Here is a 24,730-nt window from a genome sequence, read left to right on the forward strand (position 1 = left end):
GGAACTTATCTTTAAGAGCTACTGCGAGCATCTCAGTATTATGAGAATTCAACATGAGGAAATTTTGGTTAATCCAAGCCTTTACATGTTTAAGACAGGCGTGTAACTTAGCTAGTGGATCAACTTTGCTTGGTTTGAAAGATATATAAAGTTGCGTGTCATTTGCATAGCAGTGATAGTTAGCACCATGACAGGATGTTCCCAAGAGGGAGCATGTACAGTACAAGGAAAAAAGGGCTTGCCCAGTGACACCAACTGATATTTCAAACCTATGGAGGAGGATATGATGTTGGAGGAAGTTCATTGGCTTAATTTGTCCAACCTTTAATAAACCCATAAGAAATATTTTAAGTGTGTTAACAATCAAATATGGTGGACATTGAGTCCAATTCAGTTAAATTTTATTTGAATGGCGCTTTTTACAGAGTACTGTCACAGACGCTTTACAGAGTACCAATAGGAAAAAGAGAAACCGCAAAAAAACAAACACCAAACCTGAACCCCCAAATAACAAGCCCATGAGATTTTTAAAAAGTCATCTGCCATGTTTAGCCAGGAAGGGCACAATCTGTGAATTTGGTTTTAAGCATCTAGGTCAAGCAGGACAAGTTCCAGTCATTTTAATATTGCAAATTCAAAGTGCAGTGTAGCCAATTAACATCAAAATCACACTGGAGCCATTTAAACATACTCTTTAAACCATTTGACATGTACTGGCTTATAGCTGCCATGTTTTTGGAGAAACAGCTGTTGCTATATTTTTATAACCTTTAAAGAGGACCTTCCAATGAATAAATTGGTGAAAAAGTACATATTGACATGGTAAATAGTTCAGGAGAAGTTTTTCAAAAAATTGGAAATTACAGAAAATCCAGTTTGGCTGACTATGGGTTCTTGAGGATTATTTTTTCTTTGTGAAAAGATATCTTGATATTGGTTTTTTTTGACAAACAGGATAAGTAACAATTGTTTGCTATGTGCTGCTTCCTATCCTCCTGATTGGATGTCTTGAACAGCTTTGCCGCTGGTTGAGGAGGATGAGTCTTCCAAATCACTAATATTCATTGATTGATCATTTCATTTTATTAGCCTTCAGGGGAAAAAAAACTGGCTCAGTTATCTCATGTTTAGGAAAGACGTGGGAAAGGAGGACTATCTGTTTCTCATGTCAATTTCTGGTTTTAATGATTTAATTTGCTGTAGTATTAGCACAATCTTATATTTTAGCTACCTTTCTTGATAAGGGCATGGGGACAGCTGAAGACCATAAAGACCAGAAATATTTTACTGTGATATAATCTAAGAGTGAACCAGTGTTGGTGCATATTTAGCAATTTGGAGCCATTTAGCTCATTTAACCAGGGTAATTGGTGGAAACAAAAACCTGCATACACATTGGCCCTCCAGGACCGGAATTGCCCACCCATGGTTTAGGGAATGCTACCTTGCTTGGCAGCTGCCAGCGAAAGGACCGCCATGAAGCTATTTTCGCTTATCTAAAACCTGAATAGGGGTGAGTAAAGAGAAGTGGATGTTTGTTTGGTTAGAATGGTTACTGGGAAAATAAACATGTTAGTTTGTCTGATAGCGATAGGTTGTTCGCATTATTTAACACTGTAAAGGCCAAAGGTGACGCCATTGGGCGTTTTTAAAATTACTCCAACACCGCAAATGCAAAACTCCTCCTTTCCACAACTTTTCCTAAATATTTCAGCTTAAAATAACTGTTTTTAAGTTGAGTTGTAAAAAATCGACACATTAAAGAAATACAGCTGTTTGTGCCATTTCCTTCACACAAAAAAAAAAAACCCTGCCAGACGGTAGATAACAGGTGCTGGTAGCCCGGTGTGAATGGGTTGCTTTCTCCTCTGGTAAGCTATTCAGCCACTGAATGACCGACTGATACGAATTGTCTGATTAAGCACTGTCAACTCATTTTGCACATATAATCACACAGAATTAATTAATTGCAGTCATTTCATGACAATGATTTACATTGATTGGTTTCAGCATGGGGATCAATAATTGTGGACGTTGAAGTTACAGAAACAACACTATTATAACTCCCCAGAGATGGAAAAAGGGTACTCCACATAGTGGGAGCAAGGGAAGGGAGAAGCCAGCTGAATTTGGTATGACTGTGAAGGAATTACCGTTTTTTAATATTGCACTTTTATTTCATCAACTATTTTTTCCATTTTGCGTTATGTGCATTTTAGCACTTTTCTCAGTGTGCCTGTAATATGGCTTGACACATTTTCCAAAAGCCTATATAACAAGAATTCTGTTATTTAGAAATAAGTGTTGAAATTGATACAGCTGTGTCCTTTATTTCAAGAAAATAGATTTCCAACGTGTGGTTTCATAATCTTTATGAAATTAGGTTGCTGTTGGTGCAGAAATTGATGCTGTAATGCTGGATCAACCTGACTGCACTGGGCTTCAGGCTTGGCAGTAGAAGGTAGTTAAAAAACGCGGCCTTTCTAGCGTTAAAAAAGTAATTAAAAAATGACAGGCACACCAGGACAATTGTTTGTGGTCACACCAGTGCTCCCAATGTAAATTCTAGGTCACATAGGTCTGTGTGACCACCTTCATTCAAGCACATACTAAATGCAACTTTTATCATTATTGCTAAGGTTGGGCCTTCAGAGTAGTTGGTAATAATATGCCAAAAGCAAGCATGCATAATGTTGTCAACTATTCCTGTTTGCTGTGCTTACAGGAACAGGTTGAAGCAGCCAGGAAAGGTCTGGACCAGGCAAAGGAGGAGGGTCTGAAATTGCCGCTGACTTCTGACAGTGATGATGAGGAGTCTGGTCCATTGCCCTGTGCTGAGGAAACCCTGCATCCCACACCCAACCGTCGCCCCCGAAAACACAAGGAGAAGGGGGCACCCTCCACTCGCGCCAGTGGGAGACTCAGAGGGGCAACAACAACACCTGTTGAAGACCCCAAACTAACCCCAACACGTGTTAGGGCTGAGGATACGGGAAAGGGAACAGAGGAGGTGAACTTAAATAAAGATTTGCCTTCTGCTTTTCTCGCTCAGTCTGCTCATGTTCCTCAACAGCATCGTGTTGATCCTGGCTGTGTCAAGCTCAAGAAGGACAACCCAATGCCACAACCAGTGATGAGAGAAGTGCCTGACAGTAGCCACTGCGCTCTGCAAGGAAGGGATACAACCAAAGATTTCTCTGCTTCAACCAATCACTCACCTGTCCACATAGAGAAAGCCCAGACAATGTCACCTTTCCCAATGGTTCTAGAACCGACAAACCTTGGGTGGGTTTGCCCTTCTTCTGGTTCAGATTTGATGCCTGGATCCCAATCAGCACCTTTTCCTGCATCCCCCTTGCATCTGCCCAGCCTTGTGCCTTCCACTGCCTTTACTCCTGCAACTGTAATCTTTCACACTATCCAAGCCCCTTTAGCCTCCCCCTGTCATTCTTTAAGTGATGAGGAAGGTAAAGACCAGTTGGAAGGGATTCAATCAGATTCTTCCAAGGTGTCCATGGAAGCTATTCTTCAGTCCCCCATTGTGAATGACAAGAAGCAACATGGGGATTTCAAAGGGACTGTATTGACTGCAAGTAGCTTGATCCAAACACCAGTAGGTTCCCCTAAACCTCAATGTGTTTCTGCCCACACCCAACATTATGATAGTGGCACACAGCACACAAATAACCCAGCCCATGAGCAGCTGACTCCACATTTGGTAACGCTGCCTTCTCACCCTGTAGTCCTCTCCACCCTTGCCCGGTCTCCACGAAAGCGGCAATCTGCTGATGGGGAGGTCTTGAGTGGCCTTCCTGAAGACTCACCATCTGCTAAAGTCCTACGGAAGCTGCCAGGCCGCCTAGTCACTGTGGTAGAAGATAAGGAGCCCAAGAAAAGGAAAAGGAGAGTAAGTGGAGGAGGAGGATCAAGCACTGGGAAACCAGATGGAAGTGCTCAGACGAGCAAATCAGTAAATGAGCTAAGTAGAGGAACTGTTCCTCCGACTCCTGACAGACCCAGCTCTTCTCAAAAGGAGAACAAAGTAACAGGACAAATGTCACCTTCGAAAATATCACCACTACTTCAGCTATCCCAAAACTCCCCTTCAGCTTACCCAAGTAGGGCTGGAGTGATCTCTCCCTACTCACCCACCCACCATTCTCCAGATATGCCGGTCTTGAGAAACTTACCTGTGCGGCGACGGCTAGAGACAGAGTCTCGCATGGCTGCCCAATTAGGAGAGCAGCAACCAGGAAGAGGAAGGGGAAGAGGAGAGAGGAGGACTAGTTTATCTCCCAACTTTCCTCGAAAAAAGGATATTAAACTGGAAGGAAGCAAGGATTCCATGAGTTCTCTACAAACTTGCAATTATGTCATTCCTAATGTGAACACAACTTCCCCAGGAAAACGCAAGAGAGGTCGTCCTCCCAAGATGCCGCACAGAGTAACAGATTCTCCTACAGAGCTGCCCTCCTCTGCCCTGATTATGGAGGTGGAAAGAACAGGCAGTGTAGAAGGGAGCCCCTCTTCCTCTCCAAAACGCAAAAGGGGTCGCCCTCGTAAGGGCTCTCTAAAAGTAAGTGAGCCCATCTGGATGGGAAAGGTTGATTTGGACCCTGTGTCCTCCCCTGCAGCCTGCCCACTTAGCCCACATTCAGACAGAGCCACTCCAACAACAGAAGTACACAGTTGTAGCAGTACCCTGAACAGTGCCTGCACCCAACTGGATGGATCTGCTGCTACTCTCTTAACATCCTGTCCCACTCAGGGTGCCATCAAGAATGAAGCTGAACTGGTTAAAGCAGAAGAGGAAGATCAGGGTGGGAAGGATACAGAAACTGCATCAGAGGAGGAGGTGCATGAAAGAACACAGAACAGGGAGTCCACAAAGCAAAAAGACACTGTAGGAAATGAGAAGGAAGGGAAAGAAGTGGAAGGTTTCTGTGAGCAAGGGGGTTCATCTCAGCCAAACAAGAGAGTTGTCACATGCATATCTGGGAGCCAAGAATTAGACCCTCATTCACCGACACCTTCACCCTCATTTTCGGTGAACCAAACCACTCTTGAAATTGAGGGGGCTGGCAATCAAGAGAAAGAGGACCGAAATAGACCTGAGGAGAACAGGAACACTGACCAGAAGAGACTCAGCAGTCGACAGAGCAGTCAAGACTCTGCACGTTCTTCCTCCCCCTCCTCAGTTTCTTCAAATTCCACCTCCACCTGTTTGCCTCTCTCCATAAAGGAGGAAGCATGTGTCGCACCAATGAAGAGGAAACAAGAGCATGTGAATGCTGAGAGAGAGAAGGGGGACAACATGGAGGGAGTGCCTTGTTTCCTTCACGCCAGGCATTCTGAGTCAGCCTGTCCTCCTATGCCATTTCCAATTCCTCAACAACAGTCCTTGTCATCTGACTCTGATGAATCTTGTGGGGATATAAAGGAGCAACGCCTCACCCGAGCATCCCAGAAGAAGCTGGAACAAGCAGAAGAGATTGGAGAGATGGAATCAGACAAAGATGCCAATAACAGAAGGAAAAAAAGATCAGCTTCTACTCCAGACAGAGGAGCCAGAGACAAGCCTGGCAGTAATGTTTCTGCTAGGGCCACCCGAAAATCCTTAGGCCCTCAGCCTTCCCCTGAATGCACACCACAGTCACCAGCTGTTCCAGAAGTCCTGGGAAAGAGGTGCTCAGCCCTGAATGCTGCAGCTAAACTTCTAGCCATGCGTGGCAGAGGAAATGAAGGGTCGAGTAGTCATGGAGGCAGAGGAGTGGATGCAGGATTAAGAGGAGTGGGGCAGATTAGGGCTCCTGAATGGAGAAATAAACCTTGGGGAAGAGTGTCACAAGAGCCAAACTCCTGCACAAACAAAGCAGAAAGTAGCAGACAGGCCTCCACCACCACCAGCCGTACTGCTCGCTCTACTCGCCAGCGACCTGGCTGCTTGGTACCTCCCTTGGAAATGGAGAATAAAAGAGCCAAGAAACCAGCAAAAAAGGCTGCAAAGAAAGAAGCGGAGGGGAGATGCAGCGTGTCACCCCAAGGCCAAAGTACAAGTAGCAGTACAAGTAGTGAAGGTGGGGAGGGTAGCAGCCGGAGTCGGAGCAGCAGTGTGAGCAGCCAGCGCACCCATAGCTTCAGCTCTCAAAGCACTGGCCCTCTCTTTTCCCACTCCCGTGCCGCTTCCTCTTGTAGTGACCAAGAAAGGGGTCAGGAAAGTAGAGACCAGCCTGGGAAGAAGAGAAATCCCAGGGAAAGAGCAGACAGAGATAGAAAGAGTCGGAAGGAAAAGTGGAGACACCAGGAGAGAGATTCCCCTACTTTATTACAGAGCCGGGGGCCAGAGTTGAGCATCGGCTCCAGTGAAGGGACACCTGACAGGGTGCTGCGCAGCGTGGCTGCTCTGGCAGCTGCTCAAGCCCGAACCCCAGCAAGCAACACTCGCTCCTCTTCTAATCATCACCATCAGCAACAGACCCATGTTCGTCGTACCAAGACCTGAAGAGCAAATGGAGGGAGAGGATAGCTGACTGATAGAAAGGAAGAAATGGTGGTGGTACTGGTCAGCAGCTTTCAGAGAAGGGAACTGAGACCACTAATGGGGATAAAAAGCAGAGAAGGAGACTGCAGGTTTCTGAACAGCAATCTCTCCCTTTAAAATTCTGTGCATCCCTCCCCTCCGGTCTATTCCCTTACATGAGCTGTTCACCAATTCTGTTCGAGCAATGCAAGCCTGGATGCAAAGTGGCTAAGGTGAACAATTCCCTGGACAGCTACCATGTACTGAGTGGAAAAACAGGAGCATGGTGAATGGGGTTAATGTCCCCACTAAGTAGAGACATTAAGCTCTGTGAGCCGCTGGTGATGTCACTTTATATAGACTTGTCTGACTGTGCTGCAAGGACATGTAAACTTTAAAGTATGGAACAGTGGGTTGGAGGGGTTATTCATTCAGGCAGTGTACTGTAACCCAATTAAAGAAGACCGAAGAGTACATTCTTTACCCCTGATTTCAAATTGTACCCCTGAATACACTGATCAGAAGTTATTGATGAGGCTTGATTGTCTTGATGCAGAATTCATTAATGATTTTGAGCTGGGGTTTAGAAGTATGTTTAAAGTTTTAGACAGGTTCTGGAGAATTTTTGACAGATGTTCTGGTTTTGTGTGCATAAAGTCAGTTTATTCCAGGTAAGACAAGAGGGAGTCTGTGAAATTATTCTTTACTGCACTATGCTGGAGTTACTCTTTGCTTGGGCCTCCCTAGTCATTTTCTCTCCATCTGACTCTTAAGATTATACATTTGCACAGCTGACAAATTGTCCCTACTGTTTGCTTCTTTTTCTTTGTCAATTCTTGATTACTCTCAAAATGCAATTCTTCAGGTAAGAATGTGCAGATTTGTCTCCTGCATCTTTTCCGAAACATAAGCCATTTCGCTCTCAAACATAGCTGAATTGATGAAAAGGATCTTGAATGAAGATTAAATTAATAGGGGACTAAGTGGTTGTGAAGTTGAGGTAAATACCTTGAGTCACATAAGCGGTAAATTCCATGGCAATCTGAAAAAACCTCTGCAGCAGTTACAAGTGGACAGATGTCCTGGGAGTGGTGCGATGTGTGGTCAGTTTACTTTGGGAATGCCTTACTTCTGTGAAAGCTTTTGGGGGAGTGGTGTTTTGATGGAAAGGGTGAAATATGGTGGTGGTCTTATTTTACTTTCTATTTTTCAGTTGCTACATTCCTGCGTTCTCTTGTAATTCCACATTATTTTACTTGAACGATTAAAAAAACAAAAAAAGAAAGACAATAAAAAGACCAAAAAAACTGTCAGGCTTTTGTGCTGTGCATAAAGTTTATTTAGGGTTTGGAATGCAGTTTGTTAATGTATGTTTTCTTATTCCAGGTTTTGACAAAATGGCTCATGCTCATAGTAACATTAATGAAAGCATCTCCCGAACTCAAGAGAAGGCTGAGGGCTGTCATCTTTGCAATATTGTGCAATATTTGAACTGGAGCATCTAACCCAGCGTAACCCATGCCCAGTTATGCTAATTACTGTTTTCACTCAGAAAATTAAGTAGGGCAATTATAATACTGTTAAAAATGCACATTTGAGCTCACATGCCTCATAAAACACTGAAAACTGACTCGTAAATGGCTGAGGGAGGAAGGGTTTCAGTCATGACATCCATGCCATTGCACAATTACCCATGAGGCACCTGTTGTTTGCTGCACCCGTTTTGATTTTAATTCCTCTAACGTAATGACTGCATTGCTCAGCTTGTTAACTAGAATGAGAACGAAATTCTGTGCTCTCCTGAATTGGCCCCATTTTGAAAATATAAAAAATCTTGCTCCAGTCTACTGGACAATTTTTAGCATTGAGTTTTGGTTTATGTTGGCACAAATTTATTAAATTACATTTGCAACATGGTTGCAGTTTTATTCCTTTTATTATGTTTTTCTGTGTATTTGTGCTGTATAAATATATGGGTGGATTTAGATTTGATGTGGATCGGTGCAAATGCTTAGTGATTTTTTTTGTTCTACCTAGTTAAATGCATTTTTTAAATTCCCCACTGGTAATGCGGTTATCATGGAATTGTAGTCATGCATAGCCAACCCCAGACTACTTGATGGGAGGCAATTATGAAAAAGAGAAATATGTGTGTTGCAGAAGTGTCCACACACACTTCTACTGTAACAAAATTATAAATTCATTATTGCAAAATAAATGCTTCCCTACTTTCCCACTCAAGCAACGTTGAATTCATGATCTGACATCTATTGGGTTTATCAGCTAGGCATTTTTCCTAGTTTTTCAGAGATCAATCATTCAATCAATGTCCTGCAGGTAAGGGTAGCCTACTGTAACGAGTTCTGTAGTCCTTCCCATAAACCACAAAATCCATAGTTCTGGGACGCACATGTTTTATTGTGTGCTGGTTACACACAATGTAGGTAAGGAGATTAGACGTCATGTCGCTCCTGCGTGCATCTCATTCCCGGGCCCTAGTCTCACTGCTCCCTCTCTGTCTGCAATTGCACCCTAACCACACCACCCCTCCTCACCTACATATAGGTGGAGAAATAGTTTAATGACAGCATCATAACCAACCTAGTGGTAATGTGACAAGTGAAATTCTGAGATGACATCTCAACAATAAGGGTCATTTGTGACATCTTTTTGACCACATTGGGATGGCAGGTATGCCATCCAGCCAAGTTATGCCTTGGTGGGGCAAGCCTCATGCCTATACAACACCGAGAGTTTGGCACTTTTCAGGATTCCCCACTGAAATAACCACAGACTCTCAGCCTTTAAAAACATTAATTTCTTTACATTCTGACCCCATTTCAACAGACATAATTTGTAAATAACTTCACACGTCCACACAAAGCCCCAAACTAAGGGGATTTTGTGTTTTCTTCTTTTTTTTCCCACAAATGCTCCTAGCCCACATAGAAGGTCTCCCCATTGGTCATTTTAGGTACATCAACCAAAACGAACATATATACAAATATACAAGTGCACACGTTTCAAACAGTGCAACTTCGCAAACTCTGACATCTACTTCCCTTGTTACTCACTGGGTATTGCCTTCGCCTTTTAGAACTTTTTACATGCCTGATGGACTAAATCCCCCCAGGTTTTTACACTGGTTCAAATCCCTTTCCGACTGTAGCAAATCTCTAACTCATCACACTGGCTTGCTGCCTAACTAAAAATACTACATTTCAGTTATTGCTTCTGCATCTGTAAAATCATTCCGGGAAACTCATTCATATTTCAGAAAACCAAATAAAATACATCCACACTTTAGACAGTTCCGCTTTCGGCATTTTCATCGTGTATAACGTTAGCTACCTTGCTAATGACACGACACAACGACTGTAACAGTACAGATGGCTGTCAAATTTAACTCTACAATCAGCATTACACTGGTCCGGTAGGTAACGTTACCGGTCCTATACAAGCTGGCACAAGATACTGACTGAAATTAAAAAGCACTAAAATAAAATACACCCAAACTTCAGACAGTTCCGCTTTCGGCATTTTCACAGAGTTTACTGTCCGCTACCTTGCTAACGACTCATCGGCTGTACATGCGAAATGACATATATATAGAACTGCACTTGTTTAAAACCGCTGAATTCTGCTGGTCCTCCGTCTCCTTCCCTAGTGGTACTGTGGGTAGCACTGCTGCCTGCAAAACTTTTGCATGTGTCACAGCGCAGGTTCGAGCCGCCCTCTTGGTCCATTACATTGCCTTGCTGGGTAACTAAAAATACAACATTTAAACTCTTGCTTTTGCATCTGTATAATCTTTTTGGGACAGTCAATTATATTTCCGTATTTATACAACTCCAAATAAAGTGTATCCACACTTTACATAGTTCCGCGTTTGGTATTTTGGCCGAGTTTAATGTTAGCCACCTTGCTAACCAGTCGAAGGACAGTCTGTATAGACGCTTTCATCTGACGCACGCACGTTGCCAAGGTTATGCGCTTGGCCCTAAATTAACTTCCGCTCTGTGTTTGTTTATTATTGGGTTCGTGTTTACTGGCTAATATGGCACCGATTACAAACGGAGTGAAAGTTAAACTGATGAGCAGACTGACGTTGGGCTTAAGTCGTTGTGCTGCGGGGTGCAACCTGGAACAAATGCAATTTCGAAAATTTGTAAAAATGCATAATTTAACTTTGTAACCCCAACTAGGGAATTGTGAAACGAATTGCTTGAATCCCTGCGATTATTATAGCTGGTTCTTGCCCATTGTTACTTCGTATTTTTGAGAAATAACCGTGGACATCGTATATATACCTATTAAAATGTAAGTCCTGTAAAAATACACATTAACTATATTTTTTTTTAAATCAACTTCATACATACACATTTAGTAATACTAATACAGCCTTATTTACTATATCAACTTTAAGACAAGCAACACGCGTGTAATTATCCCATTAAAGCCAATGGCGCAGACGTTGCGTCCTGCGACTTGAGTTACAACTGAATATGTACGGATTCCTGGACGTGCTGATAGCGATCACCCTTGCTCATATTAACCTCAAATACGCAAGATAGGAAGGACACATACAGTATGCTAGCAAATTTATTTATGAAGTTCTATTCATTTATATGGGGTGGTCGATACACGTCCCCTTAGCAACCAAAAGCTAGCACTGGACCACCTCTGACTTATTTGCTGGCACAGAAAAAAATCGTGAAAGTACTGGAAAAATAACCACGGGAGGATAACAAGGACATTTTTCTACATAACTAGGTACAGGTTGTTACCGATATTTCGCCTATTTAATATATAGTTGCAAATCAGTTTATGTTTTCCTGTTTGTCAAACGAAGGTGGTCGAATAGGTGCTCTCACTCTACTGACTTTGTTTCAGGCAAACTCATGATAAGCGATAGCTAGCTAGCTGACCAGTAACAAGCCTTCAATAGTTATGAACAATTAGCTAACTAAATTGATTGTAGCTAGCTAGCTAGCTAAACGTAGCTAACATTGTATACATTATACGCAGTAACGTTAGATCAATGCTAGTAGATACGCTTTAGCTACTTTTTGAACGTCATGATACCTGTTTCCAGTGACTTGACAGCGTTACATTGCCTGATCATTTTTGTCGTGGTAACCTAGCAAGATGACCCAAACTAGAGCCATGATGTTTTTCCATCAATGCATGCTATACTAAATAACCTACAGTAATTGCATTGGCTACACATGCTGCCCACTAGCCCCAGTTTGTGTCTCATATAATCATAGTTTTTAAGCAACGTCATAGAAGGAGTGCACTTTTTACACAGGAATGTGCATGTGACCAGAATAGTTATGGATTATGCAGGGAATGTATGATGCTCAGCAAGGTGCAATACTGTCAACACTATCTGTTTCTGTCATGTTTTTCTGGTAGTGTAACGTTATCGCATTTGAGTTTGGCCAAGTAACGGTTCTTTTCTTCGACTGGTAAGCCCAAATAATACTGGTTAGACATAGTTTTAACTAGCTAGCTAACGCAATTTACTTGTTATTTATTTTGCTTGTTATCAGAAATAGTCTAGAGGGACTCTGTTGCTATTGATTGTTTGCGGAAGTCTGCCGGAAGTTAAGTTAGGGCCAGAACAACGCACATGCGCAGTAACGTTTATGTGGTTACCGTTGAAAGGGTCGATAAAGTAGTTCACTGGGTAGCACGTCTGCCTTCAATAATTTTACATGAGTTGACACGCAGGGTTCAAATCAGAGACTGTAAAAAATATGGACAAAGCTATTGTGACGTCACCCATTGCCTCTCCGTGGGTCTGTAAAACAAGTTTTGAAGCTCAATGGCGGGCGCGGCCATGTTCTCGATTTGGAGCCAAAACCATAGAGTGAAGCGGTCTTGTGATTTTTATAATGTGATTGACAGTCCGGTGCGGAAAAGCCCCTCAACCTGAACGAGGCTAGCTGACTGTCTGCCGTTATGTTTACGGGGTTTAATTTCCATCCGTGACTGTACTGTGTCATGTAATCACGTTATGTATGACATTAAAAATACAATTAGGCTATGTTCAGTTATCTTCAATTTATGTTTCTCAGCAAAACGAATATGCTTAGCTAGCATATCAGCTTGCCAGTGAGCTAGACATTTACGGAATGTACACGACTGACAAGCCGCCATACACGTTTGACAGATTGAATGTTTGCCGGTTAAGGTTAGCTAGCTAGTCAAATGGCTTGGTAGCCGAAGTTGCGAACTGTTTTAGCACAGGCTACTACTGGACTACCAAATATAGCAAGCTGATTACGCTTTCTGCCAAGTAATTATTTGGTTAAGTAGGCTAAAGGAAATAGTAAAAATGACTCGGATACCGAAAAACTTAAGAGGAGGATTATTTTATGGTCGTCTAGAGCAGCTGTAAATAGCACACGCCATAATGAAATCACCACGAAATGGGATGCCTGCATTTTCAGACTTAGCACAGGCGGACCGTAGCCGGAGCCGCAATGGCAAGGCCAAGAAGCGCCACCGCCCACCCCAGTGACCATAGACTGTAGCCCCTACTGTAGCTGAGTCCTTCGCAGTAATCCGGAAGTGACGCAAGCTGTACCTCATTGGTCCAGAACAAATATTGGCACTGTGCCCAAATGACGCAATAAATCATGAAATCGACCCATGGACAGTCATAAGACCAATAAAATACACCTATTATGACTATTTGTTCTTTTGAGAAAAAATTATTGACTTTGTATTTTGATCGCATTTGTACCGTAGACTTACAAGGAAACCGGATATGAAAACACCTATACTGGAGCCATCCGTAGTGGCGCTAGTGAGCAACCAGGAACTACAACACCAGGAAATGAGCTTCAAAAACGAAGTCTGGTTTTGGCCGCTTGGTTCAAATGCCCCCTCGGACTCAGGACAACCTTTCACTCATTACAGTGCCTTGTTTGCTAACTACAAGTCAAACATTCAAATTACTGCTTTTGCATCTGTATAATCTTTGAAGGAAGGGCATTTGTATTCTGTATTCATACAACTGCAAATAAAATATACCCACACTTTACACAGTTATGCGTGTAGCATTTTGGCCAAGTTTAACGTTAACTACCTTGCTAACAAGACTACAGACTAACTAAAATAGTACATTTGGCTGTCGAATTAATCTCAGTAATCAGAGTTGCACTTAACGTTAGTGGTAGCATAGAAACTGACGCAAGATAATGACTTCTTCACGGCATGTATATCCATTTCCTTAAAAAGTGACAATATCAAATACACCGCTCTACCGTTTCTACTGTTCAATACTTTTTAACTAGGCATGGCTATACACTGCAACGCCACATTTTTACCTTTTCATGTTACCTAGTCCTATATATCCTCTACCGACATAAAAACAATTAGTAGGCTTGTCGTGTACAATAGCCCATTGAAAATGCTTCCATTTAAAAATATGAAATACACTTTCATTTATTTCTCATTCATGATAATGAAAAAATTCTTTATCCATGTGTTCCTTTCAGCTAGAATGTGTGTTTGCATCCATGTATGCACATCATTCAAAGTTTGTGTCACAAACAAAAATAGGCTAATGCAAGGCATTTAAATGAATGTATGAAACTGCTGGTCAATACTTAAAGAAAGAATATTCCTCCAGAAAGCAAATGTTTATATTATCTTCTTTCTTTTTTACATAATGTACAAGGCCTTGATATTTGCTACTTGAAATAAATACAGTTTTAGTCTCATCAGGCTACACAGTCCCCCCCCATCAGTCTTCTTCCAAAGCATTGTAGGGTGTGTCACATCGAAGACGATGATGGATGTAAAGCTAGACATAATTTGAGGTGGGTGACTGGTATAATAAGTTGACACACACCAGAGAGCTAATGAGTGAAGTGGAAGTTAGAATGGACTAACCGCCGTTGGGTTGGAGATGCACGTCCTGAAGGTTTCTACAACTCGCCTACCATTTTCACGACACACTTTGATGGGTCTTTGAGCCCCTTCATAGAGATCTGAAATGGCTCGGTCCATATGTATCCAATAGGTGGATGCTCTCTTGTTAACCAGACTAGATTGCAAGCGCCATGCTCAAGCTTTGCAGGCTATGGTGGAAGCTCTGCAGTAAGGAGGTTTGAAAGCAAACCCAACCAAGAACTTCCATCAGTTTTCTAAGACACACTTTAACCATCAGAGAAAATAGCCTGACATGAGAGAGAACCAAAGCCCTCTTGAACCAGGGCTGCAGTCAGGGTCACCCAAGTCAAGATCTAGACCAGGTCCAATAGAGACTAATCGAGAAGAGTCGAGACCAAATAATGAAGCCAATATAGGCACATTTTGGTTTGAATGCATCATATGCTGTGTTGTCTATCGATGGGTTCTCTAAGTTATACCCTTTTTTTAATTTAAAGAGGCCTTGTAGATTTAAATATCTCAGTAGTAATGTGTATAAAATATTTTTAGTAAGGGGCTGTGATGATCACTTGTTGTTTCACAAGCTGCCTACTTGATGTGTGTAGATGTAGACCGAGCACATGATGGCATCCAGCAAGATATTACTATAGAAACTGACTTCTTTTTTTACATCAGTTTTAGCTATGGTTGTAGACCAAAGTTTGAGGCCAGCTATTTTTTCCTCACACTGAACTCTAATTTGCCTCACACTGACTGTGCTCACCTCTTTCCTTTGCTCGAACATTAGATTCCTAATGTAGGCCTATTACAACTGCAAGACACCTGTAACCAGATAAAAATAAACTAAAAGGATTCAAATTTGGCCAGAACTTGGAGGCTAAATTTAAATACATCCTTAAATAAGTTGATTAGCTCTGACTGGATGGTTTTACCTGCTCATTTATGACCGTTTTTAGAAGTTAGGGGCTCAGAATTGAGACCAATGACCAGGTCAATATTTCTGCTGGACACTTATAGCTTTAAAGTCCCAAGCTATTGGAAAATGATTTGAAGGGTTTTACACAGTACACATTTACACAGTAACTATACGCATGGGTCACTTGGCATCATTGTCAGTGTCATCGATGGTGATTTCACAAACAATAACTTAAAAGATTTCATTTCAGCTAGTAACTTACTTGGGACTTTTGCCATTTATTGAGGGTGTCACAGAAACTTTGAAAATGACCAGTTGCTACTGTATGCTTCCCACCTTGAAACATTTTCATATGATGCTGGCCTTCAATCATCGCATTGAGTATCACACTGAGTGTACTTTATAGACTGTAAGCAACTAATTGTTTGTGTAATTAAAAAAAAAAAATTGAGTCAGAATTTGAAAGTGTCCGAGACTCAGACAAGTTTGAGGCAAAGCGTGCATCACTCTGGGACAAGTGAAAACAAGTGTGAAACTAGAAATTTGGCCTTGAGGCTGGACTCAAGCGCTATAGTCCTGTTTGAACATGTCCCAAGCTACCATTGTGTTGAGACTGTGCAGCACTTGTCGTCTTATGAACTTCTGCCAAACCTTCATCCCAGCAATTCAGAATAAAGTCTGCACAAAATGACAAAAATCCAGAGCAACGTACAACAAAGTGAATAACCAAAACCAGGAACAAGCGTGTGTGTGTGTATATATATATATATATATATATATATACACACACACTACATTTCCAAAAGTATGTGGACACCGATTTTAAATAGTGGTTTTGCCTATTTACGCCAGACTCGTTAACTGGTGCATAAAATCAAGCATTCAGCTATGCAATCTCCATTGACATTAGCAGTAGAATGGATCAGACTGAACTCTTCAGTGACTTTCAACATGCCACTGTTATAGGTCACCACCTTTCCAACAAGTCAATTTGTCAAATTTCCACCCCACTAAAGCTGCCCCAGGGAAATGTAAGGGCTGTTATTGCACAGTGGAAAAGTATAGGAGCAACAACAGCTCAGCCATGATGCGTAAGGACACGCAAGCACACAGGACAGGATCGCCAGATTTCTGAAGAGTGTAGCACATAAAAAGCATCTGTCTTCGGTTGTAACACTCACTACAGAGTTCCAAACTACCTCTGGAAACAACGATGAAGAGCTTTATGAAATGGTTTTCCATGGCTGAGCAGCCATACACAAGCCTAAAATCACCATGTGTAATCCCAAGTCAGAGCAGTGTGAAGCACAGGGTGGAATGATATGGAAAGGGCAGCTTTTCACATCATCTTGGATGTTACAACAACTCACTTCACTGTAAATTACGAAGTTGCTCATGCGTTCGTTTTTTACCTAGTCTTTTTTCATGAATAAAGCCTCATGCTTCATAATCTTAGGATGTTGCTGGTCGCAGGTTACCAATGGAAATGTGTTTTACTGGATTAACATTAGAATGTGTTGAAAAAACCTGCATATGTACATTCTAGCTCGTTTTTCCCCTTACTGTTTCAATTCCACACCCAGTACAATCATACGGACTAGGTGGTATGAATGTAACATCGGACTGCATACCTCGGTTTTAATTGTATCTGACTCAAATAGGTTACGAATGTAATTGAAACGACTAATGACAACTGACATGTCAAAGCTGTTTGGAGTCTAATTTTATAGTGCTATTTTCTGAAGAGGCCTAAATGAGCCAAATCCGAAAACTGTTACATATATGGGACTCGCACTACTCTTTCATGTTGACAGTGTCTCTTCTTAAGAATGGCCATTCTGATCTTGTGGCAGAAAGAAGTTAACACCAGCTTTTCACAGACGTTAAAAAACTTTAGGTTACTATTGTAACCCCGGTTCTCTGAAACATTGAGTGGAGAGATCCACCTATGCGCAATGACATCCGGTCACAACTCCTCAGAAGCATCCAGTTGCACCAAGTCTGGCTCTGACAGACAGCATGTCCAGTGCTACAGGAGGCACCGCCCTCCTGTAAGAGCATATAGGACGCTGCAGCGCTACTACTCATCAGTGAACATGTTCGCTTCTCGTGCGCGGCAAGCAGGGCAGTCTTGGTGGATCTCTCCACTCAGTGTTTCAGAGAAAAGGGGTTACGATAGTAACCTAAAGTTTCCTCTCATCATCTCGTTTCGAGATCCACCTATGGGGAGATATGGACAACTCCCAGATTGCCCTATGCTCACAGCTAAGAAACTGTCAGGCCAGTAAGGGCAGCCTCCCCCCTTGAGGGGAGGACGTGTCTGGCACATCCCATGTAAGGAAGTACTAAACACAAAGCAGGTGAGATGCATGAGCTTCACACAGAGCTCACTCCCAGAACTGCGTGGGCTACCGGAGTCCTGGTGACGTCCAGGCGGTAGAACCTAGCAAAGTTATGTGGAGAAGCCCAGCCTGCAGCTGAACAAATCTCCTGCAAGGAGACTCCACGGAATAGGGCCCACGATGCAGCCATGCCCCCTCATAGAATGAGCCCTCAGGCCCGAGGGGGATGTTATCCCCTTTGAGTCATATGCTATAGCAATAGCTTCCACAAGCCAATGAGACAGCCGCTGCTTAGAGATGGCTTTCCCTTTGCAGGGCGGGCCCCAGGTGACAAAAGGCTGGTCGCTCTTTCTGAAAGCCTTAGTCCTTGTCATATACCTGTGGAGAACATGCACAGGACATAGCATATGCAGCCTTTGATCCTCTTGAGAGGAGTAAAGCAGTGGGTGAAAAGCAGCAAGCTCCAACACCGCACATGAAAGCTGGGAAGCTTTTAGGCATGAAGGCTGGATTGGGCTTAAGAGAAACCGTATCCATATTAGGGGAGAACATTGCACACGAGGGATGCACTGAGAGCACATGGAGGTCACTGACTCGCTTGGCTGAAGCTAGAGCGAGCAGCATTTATAGGCTCGAATATCTATAGAGACAGAGCCTCCAGCACCAGTGATAAATCCCAAGAAGGGATGTGCTTTTTAGCGACAGGCAGAGAATGGCGAGCCCCCTTCATAAACCTGCGAATGAGGGGGTGTTGCCTCACTGCATAGTCTTTGAAACCAACATGACACATTTTTCCCCGATTTTAGTATCTTCACGGCTCGTCGACATAAGTATTTTTCTCCCTTTATTGCAACGGCAAGAGCACGCAGTTTACAAATCTTCTTATTATACCCTGCTGTGCTAAAAGTAATTAATGGGCTGGATCATCATCTCTTAAAATCCCCGGCTGAAGCTACGGCCTTACTCAATACTCTGAACGTCAGTCCCACAGCACACCGTCCTAAGAAACCGGGCGACAACACTCGACCAACATCCACAACAGAGTTGATGGATCCCTGGGGCACTCGACACTGCATCAGTGACCATAAGTTTATTTTTATCGCCACTTTACTATATATTTTGAACTGCACTAAGTGACTCTTAGGAATCTTTTTCTCTTACTGGGTAGGATCCAAGTAAAACATATGGCGTCTCAGTTTTTCTTGATTGACTCTGCAGGTTAGCAGCTAAATTGGGGAAACTAATGTTTGTTGTTGTATCTTGGGAGGAGGGGAGGTGGGCTAAATTGGGGAGGTTTTTCATGCCTGTTCCTACAGTGTCACAAGAACGAATGAACATAGGGATGGGTAATCGGACCGTTCATTGTCTGTTAAATTTTTGAAGGACCTTACTGATAATTTTCTCAATGAAGGCTCGTTGGATGGCCGTCACATCAGTGAGTACATACACTGCACTGTAAAACCCGATGAGTTAGTTCAACTCAAACTGTTTGAGGAAACCGATTGCCTTAAACCATTTAAGTTTATTAACTCAAACAATTTAACCATGAAAAACTCTTTGATTTGCGTACAAGTAACTAAAGTATTTATTGTTAAGGTAACTTGGGTAAATAAAGTTAATAGTACCAATTCCATTCAGTTCATTGAACTTAAAGAAGTATTTTACACTCATATGTAGCATTTCTCCAAACGTATTAAATATGTGTTAATAGAATTTATCTGAATTAAGTAATTAAGACTAACTTAAATGGAACTTCTTTACACAAATGTTAACACTTAAGTTTCATTTACTCAGTTTTCTTCCACTAAAGCAAATTATTACATTCTAGTTGTGACAACTTAAAACTTTGTTGTAGCTACTCACTTCATTTGAGGAAACTGATTGCCTTAAACCTTTTAAGTTGGATTAACACAATATAAACACACGTCTGACACAACTTAAACAATTTATTTAGTTGAATGCTGAACACTCATAACTGAATACATAACAGCTTGAAATAGTTTACTCCTCTCCACTTACTTTTGTTTTTCCCATGGCGCGCAGGAACTGCCGCCGTGGGCTATGCATGGCAAATTGTGGTCACTCACTCACTCATGGACGACCTGAGAGGGACGTTTGGTGAGACGCATGCGCAGGTGGTGCTTCGTTTAGTAGGACGCATGCGCAGGTGCATCTCCCAAAATCACCACTTCGAACGGCACAACATTTTTAAGCACAGCTTTATCGCCTAACGCTACTTTAGCTAACCCTAACATGTTAGCATTTCGCCTACTTTAGTTAACCTACTTAGTAGTAACCTACTACCTACTTAGTAGTAGGTTAACGTAGTGCGTACTACCGATACAGATGTATGGACACACGGAGGACAACAAATAACGTTACATAGGTGAGGACAGGCCATAGCTAGCTAGCTATATAGTTAGCCAAGTTTTACTCATGACACTTTGTACAGCTGCGCTGTGGGTCTGCACGGTTTCGTACTTGTTCTTTAACCTATTAATGAAGTTTTCAGAAAAAACACCCCTTCAAAGGTGAAACTTAAAAGTTCAGTAGACTTCACCCTCACATTATCATAAGTATTTGCAGCCTCTGATCTAAGACAATCAAATTGACTTAAAACAATGTGTATGTGTATTCAACAGGAACCCAAATGGGTCTATGATCTGTTATGACATTTTTCTCATCAGGTTAAATAAATATTTTGGACACTGATGACAGATCCTAATCCTCAAACAGGTTTAAGCCCAAGTTGTCTTTTATCACTTACTCTTAAAAACACTTAAAATGTAAAACTACACATAAAAATGACTTCACATGTGCAATAAAATAATTCTGAAATGCATAGTCAAATTTCCCATATATATGTGCACACTTTTTGTGGTACATGGTCTTACATAAACTTGTAAAATTTAAATTCATAAAGCTGCTTTAATTGCTAATTGAACTATAGTAATGATGCCAATGATGCTAGGAAGACCTTCTGAAGCAGACGCCTGGTGGTTGTTGCTGGAGCCTATCCCAGTGTACATTGGGCGAGAGGCAGGAATACACCAATCTATTGCAAAATGTATCACACTCACCATTCACTCACCAGTCACTCACACACCCAGGGGTTAAATTGGGATTTGGGAGGTGGGTGGACCCTGAGATCCGGTGGGAGATGGGTGAAAAAATGCACAAACCAATGAATGTCTCAGCTCAAAATAGTTGTATCTTTAATGTATTGTGCACATACTTGTAATTAAGGAAAACAATGTTTTAAAAAGAATGTATACAATTGATGCAAGCTTTTACATGAAATATTTCAAGCTTATTGAGTGTCATTAATGCTGAGAATTTTTTTTACCCATGAAAATAATCGGTCATCCTCCTCTTTTGTCCACCCTTTCTTCCTCCTTTATCCATCTTTCTTAAACTGTCAAATTGAAACAAAATAAAAACCAGCAGCGACTGGTGAGCTGAAAATTGGTGATGTGCAAAACTTTCCTTTAAACTAACCATTGATCTTAAACGGTTTTAATTAATTTTCAGTTATTAACAAGCATGCAAATGATCTGACTAATCAATTGGAAAGTGACACACAGCTTCTTTGCTTTGTGTTAGGCAGATTAAATAAATGCGATTTAGAAAAATCTGTTTTAATCACTAAGCAGTGGCGGAATATTCCCCTGATTTTCCTTGAGTATCAATGCAATTAATCCACAAAATAGGCTACTCAGTAGCAATACTATCATATATAGCCAGCTCTCCCAAAATAGGCAGTTTTAGCAAGTAGCCTAGGCCTTATAGCCTACATTTATTTTCATTTGCAGTACGAAATTGTACACATTTTTAATCAACATTTTTTGTGGATACATGGACTTCTTTCTCCGTACTCGAATTCATGGCAAATATCTGCAATGCGTAGATTGTAAACAAAACTGAACTGCAGGTTTTGTTTTTGCTGCTTATTCTGAACGCTAACACGGTAGATAACAGACTGGTGTATTTTGTTTTTTTAAATTGAATTTATTATTTAATCCCCCTAACACGGTATGAAGACAATGTGTGTTAGGCTACTTGCCGTTTGATTAGTCCGATCGTTTGCACGCTTGATAATAAAGGAAAAATTACTAATGAAAACAGGTTGAGATCAATCATTAGTTTAAAGGAAAGTTTTGCGGCCCACCAATTTTCAGCTCATCAGTTGCCGCTGAATAAAACGTTATGTATGTGGGAAATATTCAATCCTAGTTTAGCTGCTGACCAGCAACCTGCTGATTTTACTCAAGTAATCAAAGTTGCCATTAATAATAGCCGGCGTTCGTGGGGGCTGTTTATTCATCCCTCTTTAAAATGTTGCGTAGATGAAATTACATGTTAATGAAATTACCTACCGCGCCCGCTTCCAAACCAAGCAGCCAAAACCAGACTTCATTTTTGAAGCTCATTTCCTGTTCTTGTTGTTCCTGGTTGCTCACTAGCGCCACTACGGTTGGCTCCAGTATAGGTGTTTTCATATCCGGTTACCATGTAAGTCTAAGGTACAAATGCGGTCAAAATAAAGTCAATAATTTTTTCTCACAAGAACAAATAGTCACAATAGGTTTATTTTATTCGTCTTATGACTGTCCATGGGTCGATTTAATGATTTATTGTGTCATTTGGGCACTGTTATAATATTTGTTGTGGACCAATGAGGTACAGTTTGTGTCACTTCCTGATTACTGCGGAGGACTAAGCTACAGTAGGGGCTACAGTCTGTGGTCACTGGGGTGGGAGGTGGCGCCTCTTGGCCTTGACATTGCGGCTCCGACTCATTGTCCACGGTCCACCTGTGCGAAGTCAGAAAATGCAGGCATCCCATTTCGTAGTGATTTCATTATGGCGTGTGCTATTTACAGCTGCACTAGACGACCATAAAGTAATCCTCCTCTGAAGTTTTTTTGGTAGCCAAGTCATTTTTACTATTTCCTTTAGACTACATAACTACATAGTTAGCAGAAAGCATAATCAGCTAACGCTTATTTGCTATATTTGGTAGTCCAGTAGCCTATGCTGAAACAGTTTGCAACTTCAGCTACCAAGCCATTTGACTAGCTAGCTAACCTTAACCAGCAAATATTCAATCTGTCAAACGTGTTTGACGGCTTTTCATTCGTGTACATTCTGTAAATGTCTACCTGGGCCATGCTTAACGGGTGTGACAAAGCTACTATAATCCCAATTTTGGGATAAACACTGCAAAATTTTCAGTGTCACAAAGCGAATGAAGAGTCTTAAGGTTTATTTGCTGGATAACATACAACACACGATGAAATCACACACACAGAATTTAACAAAATTTACCGTCATTGTAAGACTGGCATTTAGAAAGGAACATGTTTTTAGCATTTAAGAGACCGACAAGAGCATTTAAGCCAGTGGTTCTCAGAATCGGTCCTGGGGGCTCCTTGCGTATATTGGCTTTTCTCCTTGGTTTTGATGATCTACAAGAAAAAAAATAGTAATAATTAGGAATTCAATGTACATTATTTTTGTCTTCATGCACCAGGTGGAATTTTTCCTGATGATGAGATTTTCAAAAACATGGCCGAGAGTTGACCTGAAAACAGTTCAAGTTTGCAAGGCCATATGGTTAATCAGACATTACAAAAACTTCCACACAATATGGGACGCCGTTTAGGGAAAAAATAATCCATATTGTGTACAAATGTTTTGGTTGCTTGGCATATATATTGGTTTGATATCCACATGTTTTTCATTGACGCATCTGTTGGTTTGTCATTTATGCATATTGGTTTGATATACGTATGTATGAATTAATAATTAGCACATATATTGGTTTGTTACATATATTTTGGTTTGACGTAGATACTTGCATATTGGTTTGTTATTTATGCATTTATTGGTTTGTTTTGTGCAAATATTGTTTTGTCATTGTTGCTTTTATATTGGTTTGTTATTTACACATCTTTTGGTTTGATTTTCATGTATACTGGTTTGCTTCACATTCATATTGGTTTGCTACACGCATGTATTTGTTAGTCATTCACGCATATATTGGTTTCCTATTTTGACATTATTTTGTTCGTTATGTTTATTGGTTGGCTTCACTTTCATATTGCATTAATATAGGCATGTATTGGTTAGTCATTTGCACATATATTGGTTTTTAATTTATGCATCTATTGGTTCAATTATGATGTATATTGGTTTGATATAGGCATGTATTAGTTCATCGCACATTTATTGGTTAATTTATTGGTTTTATTTACATTTAAATGTATTTGGTTATGTTTAGGCAAAATGAAAATGTAAAGTTTACATAATGTCTAATGAACCATATGGCCTTATACACATGAAATATGGTCGGATCAATTATCGCCCATGGAGATCTCATTATTAGGGAAAACATTTTGCTATATACATTTTAAAAGGTTCAGAAATGTAAGCATTTTTTCAATATTTTAATCAAAGTAGAGGGAACATTACAAGATATAAAGCTCCCAATAGACACCTAACCATCCTTTAAATGCTTAGTGTATTTGCTGTGACCTTGTAATGACTTTTTAATAGTATATTTAAACATATATTGTACAGTAGAGAAGAATTCAGTTAAATGAATGTACCTTTTTTGAATAATAAACCGAAGTACTAGCATTTGTTTTTATTTCTACCTACAATTTCACAAAAAAGATGACACTTATTTAGAAATAATATTAAGACATGACCTCAATAGTCTTCTTTGTCTTTGATTACAGTTAACAAATTATTTTACAATGTGGAAGGTGGAGGGGTGGGAGAGAGATGGAGTGTTGGTTAAATTGACTGAAATCTTATTTAGCTTGTTATTTTTAAATCACCAATAGCCTAAAACCTTTAGCTTGTGTAAGTAAAATAGGCACTAAGGTTGCAAGAAATATGGCAGAGTTAGGCTTAGATGTGTGGAGCCAAATAAGCAGATTGTTGCAAGTTTATTCCCAGCAAGCAATTGCAAAGAAGCTTAAGATTTCCAGGTTCAGTGTTCAGTACACACTTTGAAGGGTCCAGGAGAAGACCAGA

The 24,730-nt window shown here is 41.1% G+C and overlaps 1 protein-coding gene across 6 annotated transcripts in view; it reads left to right on the forward strand.

The window, feature by feature from the left end:
• srcap (Snf2-related CREBBP activator protein) overlaps positions 1-7,833 on the forward strand; it is a 111,709-nt gene extending 103,876 nt beyond the window's left edge. For 4 of the 6 annotated variants that reach the window (XM_064321466.1, XM_064321467.1, XM_064321469.1 and 1 more), the window contains one exon: positions 2,726-7,833. In XM_064321466.1, the coding sequence (XP_064177536.1) occupies positions 2,726-6,502 (3,777 nt within the window). In that variant the 3' untranslated portion in view covers positions 6,503-7,833. Of the gene's footprint in view, positions 1-2,010; positions 2,319-2,383; positions 2,462-2,725 lie in introns of those variants that run through there. The other 2 variants (XM_064321471.1, XM_064321472.1) reach the window with 2 other exon arrangements.
• The last annotated feature ends 16,897 nt before the right edge of the window (positions 7,834-24,730 follow it).

Source organism: Anguilla rostrata, chromosome 2 (genome assembly GCF_018555375.3).
Source record: "Anguilla rostrata isolate EN2019 chromosome 2, ASM1855537v3, whole genome shotgun sequence".
Lineage (NCBI taxonomy): Eukaryota > Metazoa > Chordata > Actinopteri > Anguilliformes > Anguillidae > Anguilla > Anguilla rostrata.